At 35.8% G+C, this 21,377-nt stretch overlaps 1 protein-coding gene across 1 annotated transcript in view; it reads left to right on the forward strand.

Moving 5' to 3' along the window:
* Positions 1-881: 881 nt before the first annotated feature.
* sema3ab (sema domain, immunoglobulin domain (Ig), short basic domain, secreted, (semaphorin) 3Ab) overlaps positions 882-21,377 on the forward strand; it is a 23,653-nt gene continuing 3,157 nt past the window's right edge. The window contains exons 1-14 of the mRNA XM_016248293.1: positions 882-1,040; positions 4,198-4,260; positions 8,307-8,426; positions 10,415-10,541; positions 11,311-11,453; positions 14,177-14,291; positions 14,396-14,465; positions 14,620-14,764; positions 14,867-15,086; positions 15,190-15,281; positions 15,497-15,538; positions 16,791-16,948; positions 18,379-18,446; positions 20,842-20,987. Of these exons, the coding sequence (XP_016103779.1) occupies positions 882-1,040; positions 4,198-4,260; positions 8,307-8,426; positions 10,415-10,541; positions 11,311-11,453; positions 14,177-14,291; positions 14,396-14,465; positions 14,620-14,764; positions 14,867-15,086; positions 15,190-15,281; positions 15,497-15,538; positions 16,791-16,948; positions 18,379-18,446; positions 20,842-20,987 (1,668 nt within the window). The remainder of the gene's footprint in view (positions 1,041-4,197; positions 4,261-8,306; positions 8,427-10,414; positions 10,542-11,310; positions 11,454-14,176; positions 14,292-14,395; positions 14,466-14,619; positions 14,765-14,866; positions 15,087-15,189; positions 15,282-15,496; positions 15,539-16,790; positions 16,949-18,378; positions 18,447-20,841; positions 20,988-21,377) is intronic.

Genomic DNA, 21,377 nt, shown 5'->3' on the forward strand with positions numbered 1-21,377 from the left:
TTGTCCAATTGTTTCTCAGCTGTTATTAATGTCCCTCTGGAGAGCAATTTAAGTGTGACGGCAGGGAAAATCTTACTTCCCTTAAGGACAAATGTTGTAATTACAGCTGGCTGGTCCCGGCACACATTTTCTGTTTTCTTTAACGTGGCTTTACACCACATGCTTTCTTGTGTGGAATATAAGTTAAGAGATGTACACTCTCAGAAAAAATGGTACGAAAGCTGTCACTGGGGCTGTACCCTTTCAACAGGTACTAATATGCTCTCTTTAGGAGTAAATTAGGTACAAAGGTATTTCTTTTGAAAGGGTACTACCCAAGTGACAGCTTTTGTACTTTTTTCTGAGAGTATATTAACGATTAAAGGCATCATGTTCAACTTGTTTTTCCATACAGTGAACGCATAACAGGTCCAGCAAAAAGGACTTGAAAGCACAATAAAAGTGCACTCATGCATTTTATCCTTAGTCGTCTGAAGCAATACGATGGGTTTGTTTGAGTCGTTATTCACTGAAAATCCTCTGTAACCCTCCGATATCCTCTCTGCATGCACAATCAAGATAACTCAAATTCCAGTCTGTTCCTCACACAAAGCTACTGCATGTCTTCTGAAGACTTGATTCTTTTATTGTGCTTTCTTGCGGCTTGCCAGTCACTGTAGAAGCCAAGGTCCATCTATCTGTCTCCCTCTCAACCATATTACTCTAAAAAATGAAAATGAAGATGAGGTCAGAAAACATCACATTTTTAACGTATTGTCGGCCATATTTGAAAACTCAGCATTTGGGTGTTAATTTTTCTGTCAGCTTTTGCTTTTGAAGTTTGTAGGTTAACCATTCTCAAATAAATCCTATATACTATATTCCCTTTTTTTCCAACAGAAATGTTGGAGTCCAACAACCTGCTCACTTTCAACGGATTGCCCAACAGCTCTGCCTATCACACCTTTTTATTGGATGAAGAGAAAGGTCGGCTCTTTGTGGGGGCAAAAGACCATGTGCTGTCCTTCAACTTGGTGGACGTCAATCTGGACATAGATCTGGTAAGACGAGGGTGTTAGAACAACTATTAAACCAATCAGGATAACTTAAAACAATTTGGATGATCAGCATTGCACATGGGGTATCATTCAAATGAAAGTTGATAGTTGTAGGGATGTACGAAACATATTTCAAACTTGGCTGCCTGGTAAGTTGTCTGAACGACTAGTCGACTACTTAGTTGTAGGGAATCCCTGCATAATTAGTTTAGTTTAGGGTACATCTATCAGACACTAAACAGACAGTGACAGATAATTGGAATATTTTTCGCAGAATCTGATTTTAAGTCTGACAGTAAAGGATGAAAAGGATATTTTGATAGCTGTCTTAGACTTCACACAATTTCTCAGAAGAAAACAGTTAGCATGTTAAAACTGTCAGCATGCTACCAACCCTCTAAGGGGTGTTGTGTCTCAAAAGTCATCCACTTTAAACACCACACCTAACAAATTTAAGCTAAAATATTTCAAATGTCCTGTGCTTAAAATCCTGTACCCAATTTGGTGTTTCCAGTCATAAATGGCCAACCTTTAAAAAAATTGCTTTTAAATCTCTCATTATGCTATATTATCACCAAATCTCACATTCAATCTTTTTGTCAACTTGTTTTCTTTCAGTTAGCACAGGTTTTGTATTTCTTTTTGGAACTGATTAATCGTAGGCCTCATTGATCAGAGCTTATGCACATCAGTTTTTGAGTGAAAAAAAGCATTATTTGTGGATATTTTTGGCAATATTCAAATCAAAACTGAGATGTATACACTCAGATCAATGAGGCCTACAATCAATCAGTTCCAAAAAGAAATAAAAAAACCTATATAAGCAGTTTTTGTAGCCCGGTCATTTTTGACCAAGTGTAACAAGGTAAGAAAAAATCCCCAAAAAATGACCAGCTCTTTTTTTGGGATGTTGTTAAACCCTGTGTGAGCAAAGTCAGTAGGTTTTAGTCTAATGCAGTAACATTAACTAGAATTTTCGTGGGGAAAAATCATCTCCGGGTCAAAATGACTGGAACAAAACATAAGGGATATACAGTATATATACAGTATATATAAAAGAGCAATACTTGCTATTTAAACATACACAGTCTCTCTCTCTCTCTCTCTCTCTCTCTCTCTCTCATTCTCTTGTTCCCTCTCTCTCTGTCTTATACACACAAACACGAACACATCAGCACACAGGGGGATCTGTTTCCAACGAAAAGTGTATGAATATTTCAGAGCAAAGCTGTCATACTGATCACATAGAGTCTGGCTGAGAGCTGCTATCCATTCACCTGGATAAATAATGAACAAAATAAATGTAGCCAAGTACAGACAAACGGCGCCAGGGCAAAACCGCAGCCCATTTTAGCCTATATACAACTTTAAAAACATAACCTTCACCGAACAAAGGTAATATAAATGTTACCGTATGAGAAAACGTAAGATATATATCATTTATCCTGAAGAATTTACTTTAGTCAGCTATCTTAGTTACATTGTAAGAAGCTGTTCACACAGAACATGCTCTCTATATGCCTCATTTTTGAGCTGCATGAAGTTTATAGAGATATTTCCATTGGTCATTTCGTCCTATTCTAAAACAAAAAAGTGGGTCAACTAATTCAGTTATTGTCAGGAATAGTGACGCATACTATGCCACATTTATAATTGAGGTCTAATGAGGGCAACATGTACCGCTACCAAAGAAAACTTTCTTCCTCCATACCAACTACTATACAAGTTCTGTATAGTACTTTCTCTCTTTCTGTCTGTTTCACTCAGCACTTATCTGATCAGGATGCAGTTTCACACGTTCACAGCCATCAGACAGGAGCTCCATTACAGCACACTGAACTCTCTCCAGCCACAGGGAGAATGGAACTCGCTGTGACAGCAGTCCCACAGAAACCTCGTTCTTCCTATAATACAATTCCATTACTCTTTCCACTGAAGGCCTCTTGCACGATGCCTAGGATTTGCACAACACATCTGGAAAGTTGTGTGTATAGACCCTGGCTAATGCAATAGCTAATATTGATGTATACAGATTTGTGTTAAAGAATGGAGTATACAGTGGGTATAGAAAACAATCACACCCCCTGTGTGGCAAATTTTACATTTAGAATTAAAAAAAATCGTAGTTTCACCAGAATGGTACGAAACTTTGTGACTTGTATGGCACTTGGTATGTGAACACACAAAAAAATTGAAGGCATGATTCGTAAAAGCTAAGTGGTCGTAAAAAAATAGTCACACTCATGGTCTTCAGTCAAAAATGACCGACCATAGGAAATGGGAAAAAAAATGTTTTTTGTGTTCAGGTTTGAATGTAGTAATAATAATGCAAAAACCTACACTTCAAATCAACATTTAAAACAACAAAAAATATAAACCTTGACAAAAAGTAGTCTTTGACAATTCCTTAATATACATTTAAATCCACAACCAAATAAAAGTCAACAATTATCCATAAAAACAACTAGGGAATTCACAAGCCTCTCTATAGAGTCCTATATACAGGAATCTAGTGGTTGCACCATGAAATTACAGGTTTTTCTTTTTTTGCTCTCACCAGGAGGTGATATTCTGCCTTCAAAAATGGGATTGCAAAGGCCTAGTCTCTATTTTATCTGAAATACAGCATTAATTAAAAAATAATGTAAAAAAATTAGAAAAACATTTTGTACTGTTTTCAATGGGAAAAATTGATCATAATTATTGCATAAATATTAATTAGTACCATAAAATTATCTCAAAATACAAAAGAAAAAAGAAAAAATATTATTGAACAAAAATATATTAGATTGATTTTACTGAAGAAAAAAAAAGTTACATTTCAGGTGTCCGGTCACTTTTGACCGCGAAGACCATGAGTGTGACTCCCAAATGAGGAGCGCACAAAGGTTAAAATATTAACATTTTGTTGCTTTGCAGTCCTGCTAAACTTGTTGCTATGATACATTTTAGAGTGTGAACTGCTGCTGTTCGTAGTTTTAACCCATATTTAGTGAAAAAAGTATATACTATTAATATAATAATATTTACGTACTTAAAACAAGTAGGTTGCTACAGTGGGTCTATAAGGGTTAATAGACAACAAGAAGCTTCCAACAAAATATTTCCAGTGTTCTTTCGCCTTTAACTTTCTCTCTATCTTTCTGTCTCTGACCGGTAGATATCCTGGCCTCCTTCACCTTCTCGACGAGATGAATGCAAGTGGGCTGGGAAGGACGTCCAGGTAAGTGCTTCTCTTTCGCTTTGATTTTTTTTCTCCCATCCTCTCTCTTCTGTCCTCTCCACAACCCTGGGATCTGTCGGATAGTTCTCACTGATATAGTGAACTGCTTGTTTGTCTGCGTGTCTGCATCTCTCATGTCTCACTTTGTAGTACACGTATGCGTGATACAACTTTATGATTAGCAAGATCAGCAAGATGAAACTACACAAATGATTACACAGAAATCTGTAGCTGTGAACAGAGTGATTATCTGACCTAATGTTTTAATGAATTTTCAACATCGATAATAATAATAAATGTTTCTCGAGCAGCGAATCAGCACACTAGAATGATTTCTGAAGGATCAGGTGACAATGAAGACTGGAGTAATGATGCTGAAATTCAGCTTTGCATCACATAAATAAATTGCATTGTAAAATGATTTAAAATAGAAAACAGTTATTTTAAGTTGTAATAATATTTCACAATATTAGTATTTTTTGTTGTATTTTTAATCAAATAAATGCAGCCATTTGACCACAATTTTTTGAGCTGCAGTGAATGTTTACATAGTATGTCAGCTTTCAAAAGAGCAATACAAAGTATTTTATTAAAAGTAAATATAATATTTGAGATGGTTCCAAAAACAAGACACGATTGGTTTGCTTTGGACAAGAATGGTTCGTTCTGAGCTTGTCTGTCATTCGTCTACTGACCTAATGTTTTAATGAATTTTCAACATCGATAATAATAATAAATGTTTCTCGAGCAGCGAATCAGCACACTAGAATGATTTCTGAAGGATCAGGTGACAATGAAGACTGGAGTAATGATGCTGAAAATTCAGCTTTGCATCACATAAATAAATTGCATTGTAAAATGATTTAAAATAGAAAACAGTTATTTTAAGTTGTAATAATATTTCACAATATTAGTATTTTTTGTTGTATTTTTAATCAAATAAATGCAGCCATTTGACCACAATTTTTTGAGCTGCAGTGAATGTTTACATAGTATGTCAGCTTTCAAAAGAGCAATACAAAGTATTTTATTAAAAGTAAATATAATATTTGAGATGGTTCCAAAAACAAGACACGATTGGTTTGCTTTGGACAAGAATGGTTCGTTCTGAGAAGGTAAAGCTGAGCTTGTCTGTCATTCGTCTTTTGATTTCACAAACAAAGTTGAAGGTTTCTCCCACAAGATCAGCTCAGCAGATGTCAATAGAAGAATGAATAAAAACCAAATCACTTAATTGTGGGACAACGGTGTGTAAACACTTTCCAGACTAGGCTGCCATTTGCTCTCATAAATTCCATCACAGATCCTGCCCGAGGTGCTGCCTTGAACATATAAAGCCATAGAAAGCGGCCCTCGGCGATGTTAGCATCATAAAGAAACTATAAGGTTGGTTGGGTCTCAAAGGCTCTTATTTGAATGGCAATAACATGCATTGTGTGAGATTTTGATGCAAACATGTTCTCGATGAATGGCGGGGTGCTCACTGAAAGATGGCTTTTATGTGAAGAGAGGGGTGCCGGTGAAAAGAAACAGATTGACTGAGGCTTGTTCTGCTCAAAGAGAGCTCGACTCAAGCTTGTTTGAAGTAAGTGGGACAATGTCAATCTAGGGCACTGTTCAGGGCCAATGAAGGAAGAAAACGGTTGAAGGATCTCAGCCACAATTTGTAAGAAACAAAAAGAGAGTGAGATCAATGCTTATGAAGCACAGGTCTTCACAAAAACAGCCATTTGTGTTGGTGGCAGTGCTGCATGTTAGGTCAAATTAGACAAGTGTTTAAATGCATCTGTTGACTTTGACATTAACATAAAAATAACATTTATTTTGTAAAAAATATTTATTTTTATTTTTTATTTTATTTTTTTAATATTTCATTTTATTTGTTATTACATTTTAATTTAATTTAGTTTAGTTTAATTATTTTTATTTAATCCACAATTGTAATTTGTAAGTGTTTTAAATGCATATGTAGACTTTGAAACAACTAACTTTAGCAGAAAATATTAACATTTAAAAATTGTATTTTAGTTTAGTTTAGTTTAGTTTAGTTTAGTTTAGTTTAGTTTAGTACAGATAGGCTTGGTCAAAACCAAGATAGCATGGACAAAGCAACTTTTTAAAATATTGTTTAAATAGCAAGATGACTCCAAACTGTTTTCCTATTGGTTATTGTGCAATTTCACCATCAATTAATGTGTATGGAAGTAACAAACCACTATTACGAAGGTGAACCAGCAGCATGTTGAGTGGAGAACTTAAACTTGAATTAAAACCATGCGTTTTTGTCCTTGAAGGTGTGTACAGAAACATGTCACTTTAAATTAAGTTTGAGTTATGCAATTAACAAATGTTTGCTGGTTGCTGGGAGAAATCACCGTACAAATGAGTTACATATAATTATCAAGGTATCCTATCCCAACTTATATATGTTAAGTTGGGATAGGAGGTTGGAGAAATTCAGCTTAACTAAAGTATCAGTCAGCCAATATTGATGAAGTAGAAAAAGCCAAATCTTTGAGTCACATATTATATGTTGTCATACTTTTCTGTAAACCTTTTCCACATTAGATGAGTCACTTCAGTCTGTTCCAGACGAGACTTGCTCAGACACGTGTTTAACACAACTGAAGAGCTTCTGAACACACGCATGCACATTTCCATAGGCACAATCCCTGCTCAGATGCTACAGTGGAGCTGACAAACACACACACACACAATAACCCTGAGAGTACAGGCCACTGGGGAGCTATGGACGCCCATAACAGGATTTCCCTGTTAATGCACTAAACACCCGGCTGAAAAGCAACTCCAGCTGTTGTAATATTTTCCTTTTAAAAAAGAGCTATGGGAGAGCATGTTGGTCAGCTGTGCCGCTGCATGTGGAATTCTGCTACAGGAGTTTGATGCACACAGAAATGACACACATTAGCAACAATAAACAGAGGACTTATGCAATATCAAATAACATGAAATGATTGGGACAGTCCACAGATTACAGCATGACAATCTGAGGACATCAAAACAAAACTGTCATGCAACATAAACCTATGAAGGTGATAATATAAGGGTAATTATTAGTGAATGTATGAAGTCAGTCCCCCCCAAGTTCACACAGGTGTCCTAATCGCAGGTTTCGTCATCACATTAACTATGTTCCATGAACTGTTGAAAACATCATTACTCCAGTCTTCAGTGTCACATGATCCTTCAGAAATCATTCTAATATTCATCCCCCCAAGTTCACACAGGTGTCCTAATCGCAGGTTTTGTCATCACATTAACTATGTTCCATGAACTGTTGAAAACCAGAAAGTAAAGAAATACTTCATCCATCTTCCCTACGGTTCAAAAGCTTAGGGTCCATAGAATGTATTTTTTATTTTTATTATATATAGAATCTATTTTCAAATGTAATGTATTCCTGTGATGGCAAAGCTGAATTTTCAGCATCATTACTCCAGTCTTCAGTGTCACATGATCCTTCAGAAATCATTCTAATATTCAAAAAAAATAAATAAATCTGATTATTATCAATGTTGAAAACAGTTGTGCCCCTTAAAAAAACGATACATTTTGTGTCACTTTTGATAAATTTTTAATGTGTCCTTGCTAAATAAAAGTAAAATATTTGAATGCATAATATTTTATTTTACAGATAAGATTATTTTTTAATGCATGCAACTTGTTTTTATATTTTGCAACTTAATTATTTTGTTATTTTTATATCTTGTTGACATTCAGACATTTGTAAGTGTGTCCTAAGTGTCCAAATGCTTTCTTTGGCCACTGTATGCATGTGTGTGTGTGTGATAAGCTGTGTCTGTCAGCATTTGTTGACACAGATGGGATGTGTTTATTTATCTGAGAACGCAGTGGTAACTGTGAATCGAGAAATATAGAAACACCACTGATGTAGTTTGCTTTGCTCTCTGTCAAGTTCAAGGTGTTGTTTTGGGAGTATCTGTTGGTAAAATATTGGCTACATCACTATAAGTGCTATGTTTTCTGTTCATAAATTGATGTTGTTTTGTTCTCTTTCTCTGCAGAAGGAGTGCTCTAACTTCATAAAGGTTCTGCAGCCGTTTAATCAGACGCACTTGTATGTGTGTGGAACAGGAGCCTTCCATCCCGTCTGTGCTTATGTGGAAGTGGGCAAACGCCCGGAGGTAAATACATCCCACATCAGTTATTATTTCTCAGTTTATTGGTGGTTCTATTTTATCAAATTATTGTTATGTCAATTTTGATTATTTAAAGGTCTTTGGTCACTCAGATAAGACCTAAAAATTATGCTAAAATTTATCGAATCACATAGTAGCCTTAAAATGTGATTTGAGCCTGAAATTGCCTGAGTGTTGACTGTCACACCTCTTTGAGTCCTCACCTGAGCTGTTATTAAAGTTTACAAAACCCAGACTGAACTAGTTCCTCCTGCCTCCTGACATTTCATTCTCGCCATCCATATTGAACTCACATTAACCATCCTAAATATGAGTTTTAATTAGTGTTTTTGATCATCAGATGGGGAACTTTATGCTGGGACATCAGCTGACTTCATGGGCCGGGACTTTGCCATTTTCCGAACGTTAGGCAAGCACCATCCAATCAGAACAGAGCAGCACGACTCCAGATGGCTCAACGGTGAGACACAAATACATATTTACACACATTACTCATGATATATATATATATATATATATATATATATATATATATGGTCTTAAAAAGTTTGTACAGGTAGATGTCTTTCATAACAACAACAAAAAAAAATTATTAATTAATTTTCTTAGCTTCACATTTTTACATGGGTGGTGTAAAGTCACATGACTAGATCCATTTCCCGCTCTGAAATTTAGATAAGATTAGATTGAACTTTATTGTCATTGTGTAGGGTACAGTACAAAGTCAATGGAATGCAGAAGCATCTAATTAAAAGCACAAATTGCAATATATAATATAATACAAATAAACTTACAAGTATTATATAATTTATGTTCATATGGTAGACCAGTCAGTGCAAATAAGTAGCAGTATATTTAGAAGATGCCCTAGTTGTGAAGGTGGTAGTAATGGTACAGGAATGATGCAGATGTTTGTGTCCAAATTCTATGAAAACAAATAAGTAATAGGTTACTGGTACCATAATACAAATGAAATGCACAGATAAGACATAAACATATTTAAGATCAAGTATATGAAGAGTGGGAAAAAAACTGAAACTCATGCTGTTATCTGACTGATTCAAAAATATAATTATTTATTTTAATACATGTATTTATTCTAGATATTTATTAATTATAATTTAATAGTACTTTATTGTTTTCAACATTTTTATATTAATAATTTAAAACTCTAATAAATTAAATTTTTTTATTTTAGAATATAGAATAGAATAGAATATAATAGAATAGAATAAAAAATGTGTGTAGGTTGTCCAGTGGGGTCCAAGTATGAGACAACACTTGAAAACAAAAGATTCAAAATCTAATTTAAATATAGAAAAAATAAAATAAAATTGAGGATTTAGAAATAATTTACCAAATACTGTCACATTTTCTGTTTAACTTTTGACTCAAATTGTTATGATGATAATATAATTACACAGAGAGAGTGCATATATTTGTCTTCTCAATAGCCATTGTTTCCCTTCACTGAGCTGCTTTGTTTGTCACTCTGAGAAATTCATTAAACTCTAAACAGAACATAAAGCAGATTTGGTTGGAGAAAACTAATACAGGTGTCTGTGTATTTGGAATGTGGCGTTGCATAATCCGGAGTGTGTTTTGCTCTGGTTCATGTGTTCTGAATGGAAACTCAACACCCTTGATTAATGCTCTCTCTTCGAGGATGACCAGTGCAGACTGTTCCTCTGGTTTTGTGCTCTACCTGCAGAGTGTTCTACTGTTAAATCTCTCATCTCAGATTAAAGGTCACTCATGACACACACACAGTCCCGTTCTCTCACGCCATCCTTGAGCCTGAAATTGCCTGAGTGTTGACTGTCACACCTCTTTGAGTCCTCACCTGAGCTGTTATTAAAGTTTACAAAACCCAGACTGAACTAGTTCCTCCTGCCTCCTGACATTTCATTCTCGCCATCCATATTGAACTCACATTAACCATCCTAAATATGAGTTTTAATTAGTGTTTTTGATCATCAGATGGGGAACTTTATGCTGGGACATCAGCTGACTTCATGGGCCGGGACTTTGCCATTTTCCGAACGTTAGGCAAGCACCATCCAATCAGAACGGAGCAGCATGACTCCAGATGGCTCAATGGTGAGACACAAACACATATTTACACACAACTTTGTATATATTTTAAATGAACGCAAAATATATATATATATATATATATATATATTAAATGACAGCAAACATATAAATATACTATATACACATACACTACCATACATACATACACTACTAACAAGAGTAATATTGTGAAACATTATTAGTTTATAATAATTTTAACATATTTAAAATGCCATTTAGTCATTTATTATTATGCAAAGCTGAACTTCTTCCATTACTTCTTTTTTGTTAACCAAAGGAACAATTAAAGAGTAAATCAATGTCTTTGGCTCCAATTAACAAGTTTTGCATCATAGGAGTGTTTGCGCACTTGTATGTGTATGTGCATGTAGATGTGGTGAGGTGACTGTGTAGGTCAATGTGAGCTGGTGCCACAGTAACGTGATGTGAGACGTATGTGATGTGGCTCTTGCTTCTCAGTGAATACAGCAATAACCCTGAATAGCCATGAAAAACAGGTTGTTTAGAACTGGGGCCCACAACATCGTCTATACACACTTAACATCTCGTTAAGACGCACACACACACACACACACACACACACACACATGAAAATTAGAGAGTCAGACCTATTCAACTATATGAACAATGAAGCTTAAAAATCAGAAAATCTGAAATGGTCAGTACTCTTGCTATTAAAGTTATTGGTCCACACTAGTTTTGGCTAAATTATTTTTGCTGTATTATGTATTTTTATTCTTTTGTGTTAATGTGTTGTTTGTTGTCCTTCCAGATCCTAGATTTATCAGTGTGCATCTCATCCCAGAGAGCGACAACTCTGAAGACGACAAGATCTATCTGTTCTTCAGAGAGAACGCTATTGATGGAGAGCAAATCAGCAAAGCTACACACGCCAGAATCGGACAGTTGTGCAAGGTACAGATACTCTTTGTCTGTAATGTTGCTGTTTGAGCATAAAAAAGATCTGCAAAGCTCAAAGTCCACTTCAAAAGGAGATATTTTATTCAACAGAAATCACTTTTCAAAAACTACAACGAACGACTCGATTGGACTACAATGCATATTTTCCGGGATTTGTGATATCACAAATATCGACAAATGGGACGAGACCTGGTTGAGCTGCACTAGAGAAGGCAACGAGCGTTATCACTATGTCGGAGACACGCTAGCTTTCCCAAGGCAGACGAACTTAGAGTGGTTACAATCATCTGGGTTTAAATCGCGCTCAAAATGATTTGATATTGACGCAATATTTACACTGAAGCTCGCAGGCGGCTATGGTAAGGGGCATGACATTTCCCGACCAGGCGCCGAGTGCTGCCAATCACAACACACACTGGCCCAGCTAACCAATCACAGCACATTTCGTATTTCAGAAGGCGGGCCTTCATTTGATACAGGAACTATTCGAGTCGTTCATGCTAGACTGGGGAGAGAGGTGTTGTAATAATGTTAAATATGTGAAAAATAATGTGTTTTTTGAACAACCTAGTATGAGAGCCTGTTCTAGTACACCCCCAAAACAAAATCAAGACTTTGCAAAAGAGCATAATAGGACCCCTTTAACACTGTCGGTTAGGTTTAGGGTAGGGTTTAGTGTAGGTGTTACGTTATTTTCAAATGTGATCAAATGTGACTCATCAGACATTTCATTTCCAAACTGCCATGATACGTACAACAGCCAATGTAATAAAACGTTGCTAGATCCACTTCCATCTGTTTCGGATAAAACCGAACACGCAACTCACTGGACATTTCACTTTGAAAGTGTCGCAAAACAAGCAAGAAGCAACGTAACATAATTTTGCAAAAATTGACAATACCATTCTGACTTTGTTGATATCTTAGCAAATTTGAGCACAGTTCAGTACTCTTTTTCTCAGAAAAATACTTTAAGAGACTGCTTCCATTTAATCTTGTTGTATAGAAGACACGATTGAGATATTAACTAGATCTTATTTGTGATTTTTCTTTACCATGGTAATGCATACACAAAACGTTGCTCCATTCCTCTCCTCCTCATGGTGGCGATGCAGGTAGCAGGAAGGCCCAGCCAGTGTTTTTGCATTTGGCTTCACCTCTGTTTTGTGGCCTTGCTCTCACCCCCCACCGCGAAATTTAAGAGATGCCTAAAATGTCACAGGAGCCATCAGCCGAGAGAACAAAGACTCCTCTGTGGAGAAAATGTGAGCCTTTGGCAGACTCGCTCAGCTCAAGTGCGAGTCTACAGCTTGAAGAGGTAGAAAGGTGTTCTCAATTACAGCTCGCTCGGTATTCTGGTATGACTGGAATCCTCCCTTCACCGGCGCATACAATTGTCTTATTATGCCGAGTGTATGTTTAGTTTATGTAACACATTTTCCCGCCTTGCTAATTAGAGCTGATCAATCCACAGCGACGAAGACTGTTATTATTGCTCATTTGTTTCTCATGCTGACTGCTAGGTTTTTTTGTGTAAAACAAGATTGAAGACACCTGTGTGTGTGTGTACCTGGTATGTATCACGTTATGGGGACCAAATGTCCCCACAAGGATAGTAATACCAGTAAATTTTGACCTTGTGGGGACATTTTTGAGGTCCCCATGAGGAAACAAGCTTATACATCATACAGAATGAGTTTTTTTGAGAAAGGAAAAATGCACAAAGTTTCCTATAAGGGTTAGGTTTAGGGGTAGGTTTGGTGTAGGGCAATAGCACATACAGTTTGTACAGTATAAAAACCATTACGCCTATGGAATGTTCCCATAAAACATGGAAACACAACATGTGTGTGTGTGTACATGCACACACCTCTTTAAAATGAATTAATCATCAATAATTATTCTCTATAAATAAATACTGTCTGTGCAAAGGATGACTGGAGTTATTGTTTTGAGAATTTTATGTTGGAGTGCATTTACCTTAAAGGGGTCATGAAATGAGAAATCAATTTTTCCTTGATTTTTTGAGATGTAAGAGGTCATTTTACTATAAAAACACACTGTAAGTTTCAGCTCTAAAAACTTCCGTTACTCTAAAAACAGCTTTTATTGAAACCAAGCTACCAAAATGACTCGTTTAGCTTTATTATGTAATAGAAATGAATACATCAGTGCAAAGCTGACTGTTTATTTTCAACTATGTGAATGTCTCGGAAGAATTCTTTTTTTCATGATTCTGTGATTACATAAATGTAAAAGTTTTGAAAAGTGTCTTAACACACAGGGTGGAAAAGTTTTTTTTTAAAAGTGAAAATCTTTACATTATAAAAGAAAAAATGCAATTCATGACCCCTTTAATCACATTTAGAATAGGAGTGGAGATTTTGTTTGTGCTTCAGAAATGAATGATAGCTTAAATCGAATGGTCTCTATTCACTACTCCGTTGAAATTTGCATTGAATTGGCCATGCCCCACAGGAATTTACAGAATTTTAGTTCAAATAAATTTGACAGATATATTCAACAGAGTACCATACAGATGGTATCCGGGAAGTGAAATGTTCAACCACACTAGTCCATAAATATTTAAATTTTTTTAAACTACTTTTTTTTTTTCTTTTTTAAATTTTCAAATGCAGATGTCAAGTCAAAATTCAGAGTTTGCATTGACAAACGTTCTTTTTTGATACAAGTACATTTTAATTTGTTCCTGACAGAATGATTTTGGAGGCCACAGGAGTTTGGTGAACAAATGGACCACCTTTCTGAAGGCCCGTTTAATCTGCTCCGTTCCTGGCCTGAACGGCATCGACACACATTTTGATGAACTACGTAAGTTACCCATGTTATGACAATACCTTCAGATTTTGCTCTACTTTTCTGTTTTGGCATATTTGGTTGTGCGCTCTCTAAAAAAAAATGTTGCTCGTTTTCAGAGGATGTTTTTCTCATGAGCTCCAAGGATCCCAAAAACCCTATTATCTATGCTGTATTTACAACATCCAGGTATTAAAATATCCAATTTACACCAAATTCCCTTTTCCCACCGAGCCTGAATGCTTATTCTGTCTTTTTGTATTCAAAGCTTGATAATTATGTCTCAAGTCCCTAAAGGCGAAGCTGTCAAATAACTCATAATTGCTGTTTCTCGGGTTTACAGTAACATCTTTAAGGGCTCAGCGGTGTGTATGTACGGTATGGCGGATATCAGGAGGGTGTTTCTGGGCCCCTATGCCCACCGAGATGGACCCAACTACCAATGGGTACCGTTTTTGGGTAGAGTGCCATATCCAAGACCTGGCACGGTAAGACGGCCAATCAGTGCTGATGCCTTTGTATATTTTACTTTCAAATTAAAGTGACTTGCCTGCCTGGATTTGAACAAATGTTCTACTGGATGTTAACAGTGCCCCAGCAAAACCTTTGATGGTTTTGAATCAACAAAGGACTTTCCCGATGACGTTATCACTTTTGCCAGAAGCCATCCGGCCATGTACAACCCAGTGTTCCCCATCAACAACCGTCCAATCATAATCAAAACCGATGTTGATTATCAGTTTACTCAGATAGTGGTGGACAGGGTGGAGGCAGAGGACGGCCAATATGATGTTATGTTTATTGGCACTGGTGAGTAGAATTAAGATTTTTTTTAATAATGTTATTTACATGTTTTTTTTTGGTATATGCTAGATGTAAAACACAAGTTAATCATGTTATTTTTCCACCATAGACATGGGCACAGTTCTTAAGGTGGTTTCCATCCCCAGAGGAACATGGCATGATCTTGAAGAAGTCCTGTTGGAAGAGATGACTGTGTTCAGAGTGGGTTTATAGAGCTTATTATACTAATTTATTCCTAATTGGTACATTATTAGGATTGTTCATTGAAAACTATTTAGTGTACATTCCAAAGTCGTCAAATTTTTCTATTAAAATACCTCAAAGGAATTATTTTTTAGGTTTTATTCTTTTTCCACTTTTCATACTGAGAAATATTTTGTAATATAAAGTATTAAAAACACTTATTTTTTTCACAGGAGCCAACAGCTATTACTGCTATGGAACTCTCCACAAAGCAGGTTGGTATTATTAGAATTTCAAACAACTGATCTCTTAATGCAATAAAGGTGGTGAAAGCAGCTCTTTATAAGTGGCAGCACTGAACATGATTCCATTAGGCAAGTCTGAAGAACATAACTGGTTTAATAAGTGAAGTGCAGGGAAAAGAATGAATCTAAAAAAGCGAAATAGGCCTAATGCTTTATAGAACACAGTGGGTCTAATTCACTAATATTTGTATACAAATGGACAGAAATTCACAACAGCGGTGCATATTTGTTCTTATCCTTGTTCTAACATAGCTTAACCCAAATTATTCTATTCTATTACTGAATATGATTCCTGAAGGATCGTGTGACACTGAAGACTGGAGTAATGGCTGCTGGAAATTCAGCTTTGACATCACAAGATTAAATAACATTTTAAATTATATTAAAATAGTTATTTTTAATTATATTAATATTTCACAATATTACTGGTTTTCTTATCAAATCTTATCAACCTCAAGTGTTTGGATGGTAATATATATATATAAGTAAAAGTTAAAATAATTCAGCTTAACACATTCTAACATGCTTTTTATGCTAAAATGTGGGCCACTAGAAGTCTGTTTGCAGATATGTAGCTCTAATTGATTCTAAATATTATCCTAGATTTAAATCATAAAACTATTCACTCACAATAAGAACCAAAAAGTCTAACAGGTGATCTCTGTGAGTGCAGAACTAGCCAGCATGTGAGCTTTATGAAAAAGCGCGAACTGGTCCGCCAAGTTAGCACTGGGTGTTTTGTGGGGAAATTGTCATGCCGCACTGCATTTTGTTGACAGAGGTGATATAGACCAGCCAGATTTATCATGTACCAAAAAACCCAACACAGCTCTTACTCTCAGGCTGGGTTACACACACACGTTGCTTGGCCTCCAGCTACATTACACAGAGCAGGGGCTGCTGTCACAGTCACTCACACAACACGGCAACATGAGGTACTACCATTAGAGGCCACACACACACACACACACACACACACACCAGCTGGTTTTACACCCAGGACTGCAGCGTGAGCTCTCCTTTAGATTGTGTGAATAATCAAACAGACACTGAGGTTATCTGAAGGGATATATAATTAAACAGCTGCGTACAAGCCCTGAGAAAGTTCCCGTATCCTCAGTGAAACAGCCATTAACTCAGAGATCACACCAGAGCACAGGCCATCAAAACTTTGGCATCATTTTTTTAAGGAAGTCTCAATCTCTTTGCTCTATCTTTACAGCAACAGCTCTATCTGGGATCCGCCATTGGGGTTTCTCAAATGCCGCTGCATCGCTGTGATGTGTACGGGAAGGCCTGCGCTGAGTGCTGTCTGGCGCGTGATCCTTACTGCGCCTGGGATGGCTCACAGTGTTCCCGATACTTTCCAACTGCTAAGAGGTACATTGAGGAACGCAGAAACACTGCAAAATTGATCTAAGATGAAGAAGATGCTCCATGAACTTTGAGTTTTTTCATCAATGGGCTCTGAATTCCTTTCAGATTTGTTATTATATATCAAAAGTTGCCAGATTTTTCTTTTTCTTTTTACTTATTTGAACTAGATCGAGGTGATGAATTCAATTAATTTTTAGTTGGAGCAAACATGTAATTTAAATGAGCTCATAGTAATAGCATTGCTATTTTTAGGCTGTAACATTCAACATCATGCAACACTGCAACCTTAAAAGAGTAGTTGACAGTGTTATTTTAGTATTAATAATTTACTGCTATATTATTTATTAATATTTTGAATTAGCTTTTATTTTTATATTTTCAGTTTTTGATTTAATTTTAGTTTTAGTAATTTGTCATGGGCTTTTGTCATCTTTTTCTATTGAGCATTATTTAATTTTTTTTCAGATTTAGTTTTAGTAATGTTAATACTTTAGTTGCCAAGGCACTATTTCTAATATACATATATATATACATACATACATACATACATATATACGTCTAAAGCTGAAAAAAATAAAATAAAAATGGAAACAAAAAAAGAGATGTTTAGTAGAATGTCTAAGCTGCTCTTTTCTATAGATAATAAAAACATGTATTGACTAAGGACTCTCAAAAGACACACAAAAAAGTACATAAGAAGTACCAAAAAGTAGTTGTTTTGACTTTTGGAACGACATGACTGAAAAAGATTTTAGTTTTTGGGTGAACTATACCTTTAATGTTAGTTTAACTATTATGTTGCCAAAGAAAGAACATTAGAAGTTTTGAAAGCACTTCAAAAAGCTGTCATTTCATATTTGAGTTCTTGACCTTATTTGAGGTGTCCATCATAATCTTATTGAATTTCCCAGCTGTCCTTTGTAGCACTTAGAAGCACGACTATAGTTTTTACTGTTTAAACTCATCTCCTTTGGGCCGTCAAAAGCAAACATACCCCCACTTTATACTTCATCTTCAATTTCCAAAACAAGAACAGGACAGGGCTCAAGTTTACAGTCCATGTCATGTTCCAGTAGCAAGTAATATGCTTGTGGATGAGATTCTCAGAGAGGTTCTTTGTGCGCTACTAGTGCTGAAAAGGCCTCACATATTGCCAGCATTACCGAGTTTTACCAAAGGTACATTCAGGACAAGATTTCTCAGAACATGTGTTGCATGATACGTCTTTTCATAAAGGTTAGAGACTAAACAGCCCAGAGCTAAAACAGGTTCCATTTCAGACACGTATGCTTATCTGGAGCTGTGTTTGATTTAGTTAATATAATGAGAGCTTTTCTGCGAGACAGATGTGTATAGGAGTGGACATGTGAGTTTCTGTGTTCTCACACTCACCTACCCTCTCTAATTCTCTGCTGTGTGTTGTACGTTCGCAGGAGAACGAGGCGTCAAGATATAAGGAACGGAGACCCTCTGACTCAATGTTCGGATCTACAGCATCACGGTAATACCAAAACATGTTTACTATGTGCAGAAACACACTGTTATTGTGGGTTAATGATTACAAATGTCTTTCTATACAGTCTATAATTTGATTTAGTCTTTTATCAAAAGCAACATAATGTTACAAAAGATTCATATTTCAAATAATTGCTGTTCTGGGTTAAAAAAAAAAAGTATCACAGTTTCCACAAAAATATTAAGCCTCACAACTGTTTTCAGCATTGATAATAATAAGAAATGTTTCTTGAGCAGCAAATCAGCATTTTAAAATGATTTCTGACAGATCATGTGACGCTGAAGACTGGAGTGATGATGCTGAAAATTCAGCTTTGATCACAGGAATAAATTACATTTGAAAATATATTCAAATAGAAAACATGTATTTTCATTTGTAATAATATTTCACAATATTGCTGTTTTTACTGTATTTTTAATCAAATAAATGCAGCCCTGGTGAGCATAAAAGACCTCTGTAACACTTTAGTAGCAGTAACATATTAGCATGCTTATTATTAACATATTGGCTGTTTATTAGTACTTATAAAGCACATATTCTGCATGATCATATTCTACGTCCCTAATACTGCTCAATCACTAAACTTAATAGCTACCTTACAAACTATTAATAAACAGCAAACTACGAGTTAATGAGGTTTGTTAATAGCAAGTGTTGGACCTTAAAATAAAGTGTAACCAAAACTAGGGGACCAATTCTGACTATCTAGTTGCTTATTAGCATGCCTATTATTAACATATTGGCTGTTTATTAGTACTTATAAAGCACATATTCTGCATGATCATATTCTACGTCCCTAATACTGCTCAATCACTAAACTTAATAGCTACCTTACAAACTATTAATAAACAGCAAACTACGAGTTAATGAGGTTTGTTAATAGCAAGTGTTGGACCTTAAAATAAAGTGTAACCAAAACTGCTTTCAAAAACATAAAATTCTAAATATAAATAAATAAATTTCATTACTGAACCCAAACTATTGAATCGTAGTACACTAGTTAACTAGGTAGTAATTTAGCAGATGTTTTAATCCAAAGTGCCAGAACACCTATAACAGGAACAGTCCTCCTGGTTAAGTGTCTTACTCAGGTCACAGTGAAGATGTCTCGCTTCTTGTGGGACTCAAACCAACAGTCTTCTGGTTTCCAACCATGCATAACACCTCCCTAACATCTTTTATTGGCTTTGGAACAGCATTTCTATCAAATAGGCTTAGCCCTAATTCTAACCTAGCACTAAAAACAGAAGAAAATTTGGTTTATTAATATAAATTGTTGCTCCAAGACCAAGAATGAGGTTGATCCAACTTGCAGATCTTACTACTTGACTTTATGTTAAGTGTGATAACATGCTAGCAAGAAAGCAGTCACTGCGTCATACTTCCCTTAACATCTCTTCATAAAATAAAATTCAGGATGTGCGGGGAAAGTATAATTTTGAAGCCAAAGAGAAAATTGCAACTGTTCATAACAGTGTTTTAATGAAAGCTCTGCATATATGCCGTACATGTCAGGTTAGTGTTTTTAATTAAAGCTTTTGAAATGAAACGCAGCCTAAAAAGGTCATTCCGCTATGTTAATGACATATTTAACTGCTGAGAAACTGTTTCACAGCTGTTGCAAAAATACAGGCTCTAGAACGTGCATTTACACACGTCCGTTCAAAAGTTTAGGGTCTATAAGATTTCTGAATGTTTTTGAATGAAGTCTCTTATGTTCCTGCATTTATTTGATCATAAAAACAGTAATATTGTGAAATATTATTAAAATTTTAAATAACTGGTTTCTATTTGAGTATATATTAACATTTAATTTATTCCTGTGATGCAGAGCTGATATTTCAGCATCATTACTCCAGTCTTCAGTGTCACATGATCCTTCAGAAATCATGGTGCTCAAACATTTTTTACTATCAGTGTTGAAAAGTATCCATTAAAAAAAATATCTTACTTACCACAAACTTTTAAATGATACATGGTGTACATCGTGTGATCACATTCATGGGAACCACACAGACTTCATGTATCGGACACACCTCATTACACAAACACCGCTAACCCACAGCACTGCGCTCTGACATTTCATAGTTCAGACTTAAAAGGATGGTAAAAGAAAATGAAAGACCGAAGAATAGATACCGCTTAACATTTTAGTCTTTTGGATTTTTTTGGTCTCTCTTGGCCTTGAATCCCTATAGACCTGAAACACGCTGAGAGACACACAGCTGTGATATAGACATGCTGGGTGTGACTCTGCTAGTGTGATAGCATATGGTCTGAACTATCAGTTTGTATTCTCACTGTTGGATGTCCTGTTTGTCTGTATCAGGATCAAGAGTTCTCACTTCTTTCTCTGTTGTTTCCCTGTCTATGTGAGCAGATGAGGCAGACGGAGAGAGAGGTTTGCTGGATAAGACAGTGTATGGGGTTGAAAACAGCAGCTCTCTTCTGGAGTGCAGTCCTAAATCCCAGCGTGCCCTTATTTACTGGCAGTTTCAGAGACACGGAGAGGACCGCAAAGAAGAGGTATGTTCTGTTGTGTATACAGTGGAGACCAGAAGACCACTAATTATCAGCATAAGTAAAAAGTTGAATGGAAAAATTAACATGATGTTACATTTCTTAGTATTTGGCTTGTCCCTCTTTTACTTAAATGACAGCAGCTGTTGAGCAGCATGGACGTCGAGCTGCTCAGACTTCATGATCATGATCTCCAGCATGATTTAGGAATGATCCATCAAAGAAAGAGCATCATGTGCTTTAATGGATGCAAAAACATCTGACCTTGTACAGGAGTTGACATGATCAGTGTTACATATACTTGATTAGTGACCTAGAAATACAATCTTAAACATTTTCTTATTCATTTTAAGGTATTTATTTATTATTTTCATTTAAAATGTTAATTTCACATAT

Source organism: Sinocyclocheilus grahami, unplaced genomic scaffold (assembly GCF_001515645.1).
Source record: "Sinocyclocheilus grahami isolate Dianchi unplaced genomic scaffold, SAMN03320097.WGS_v1.1 scaffold874.1, whole genome shotgun sequence".
NCBI classification, from domain to species: domain Eukaryota; kingdom Metazoa; phylum Chordata; class Actinopteri; order Cypriniformes; family Cyprinidae; genus Sinocyclocheilus; species Sinocyclocheilus grahami.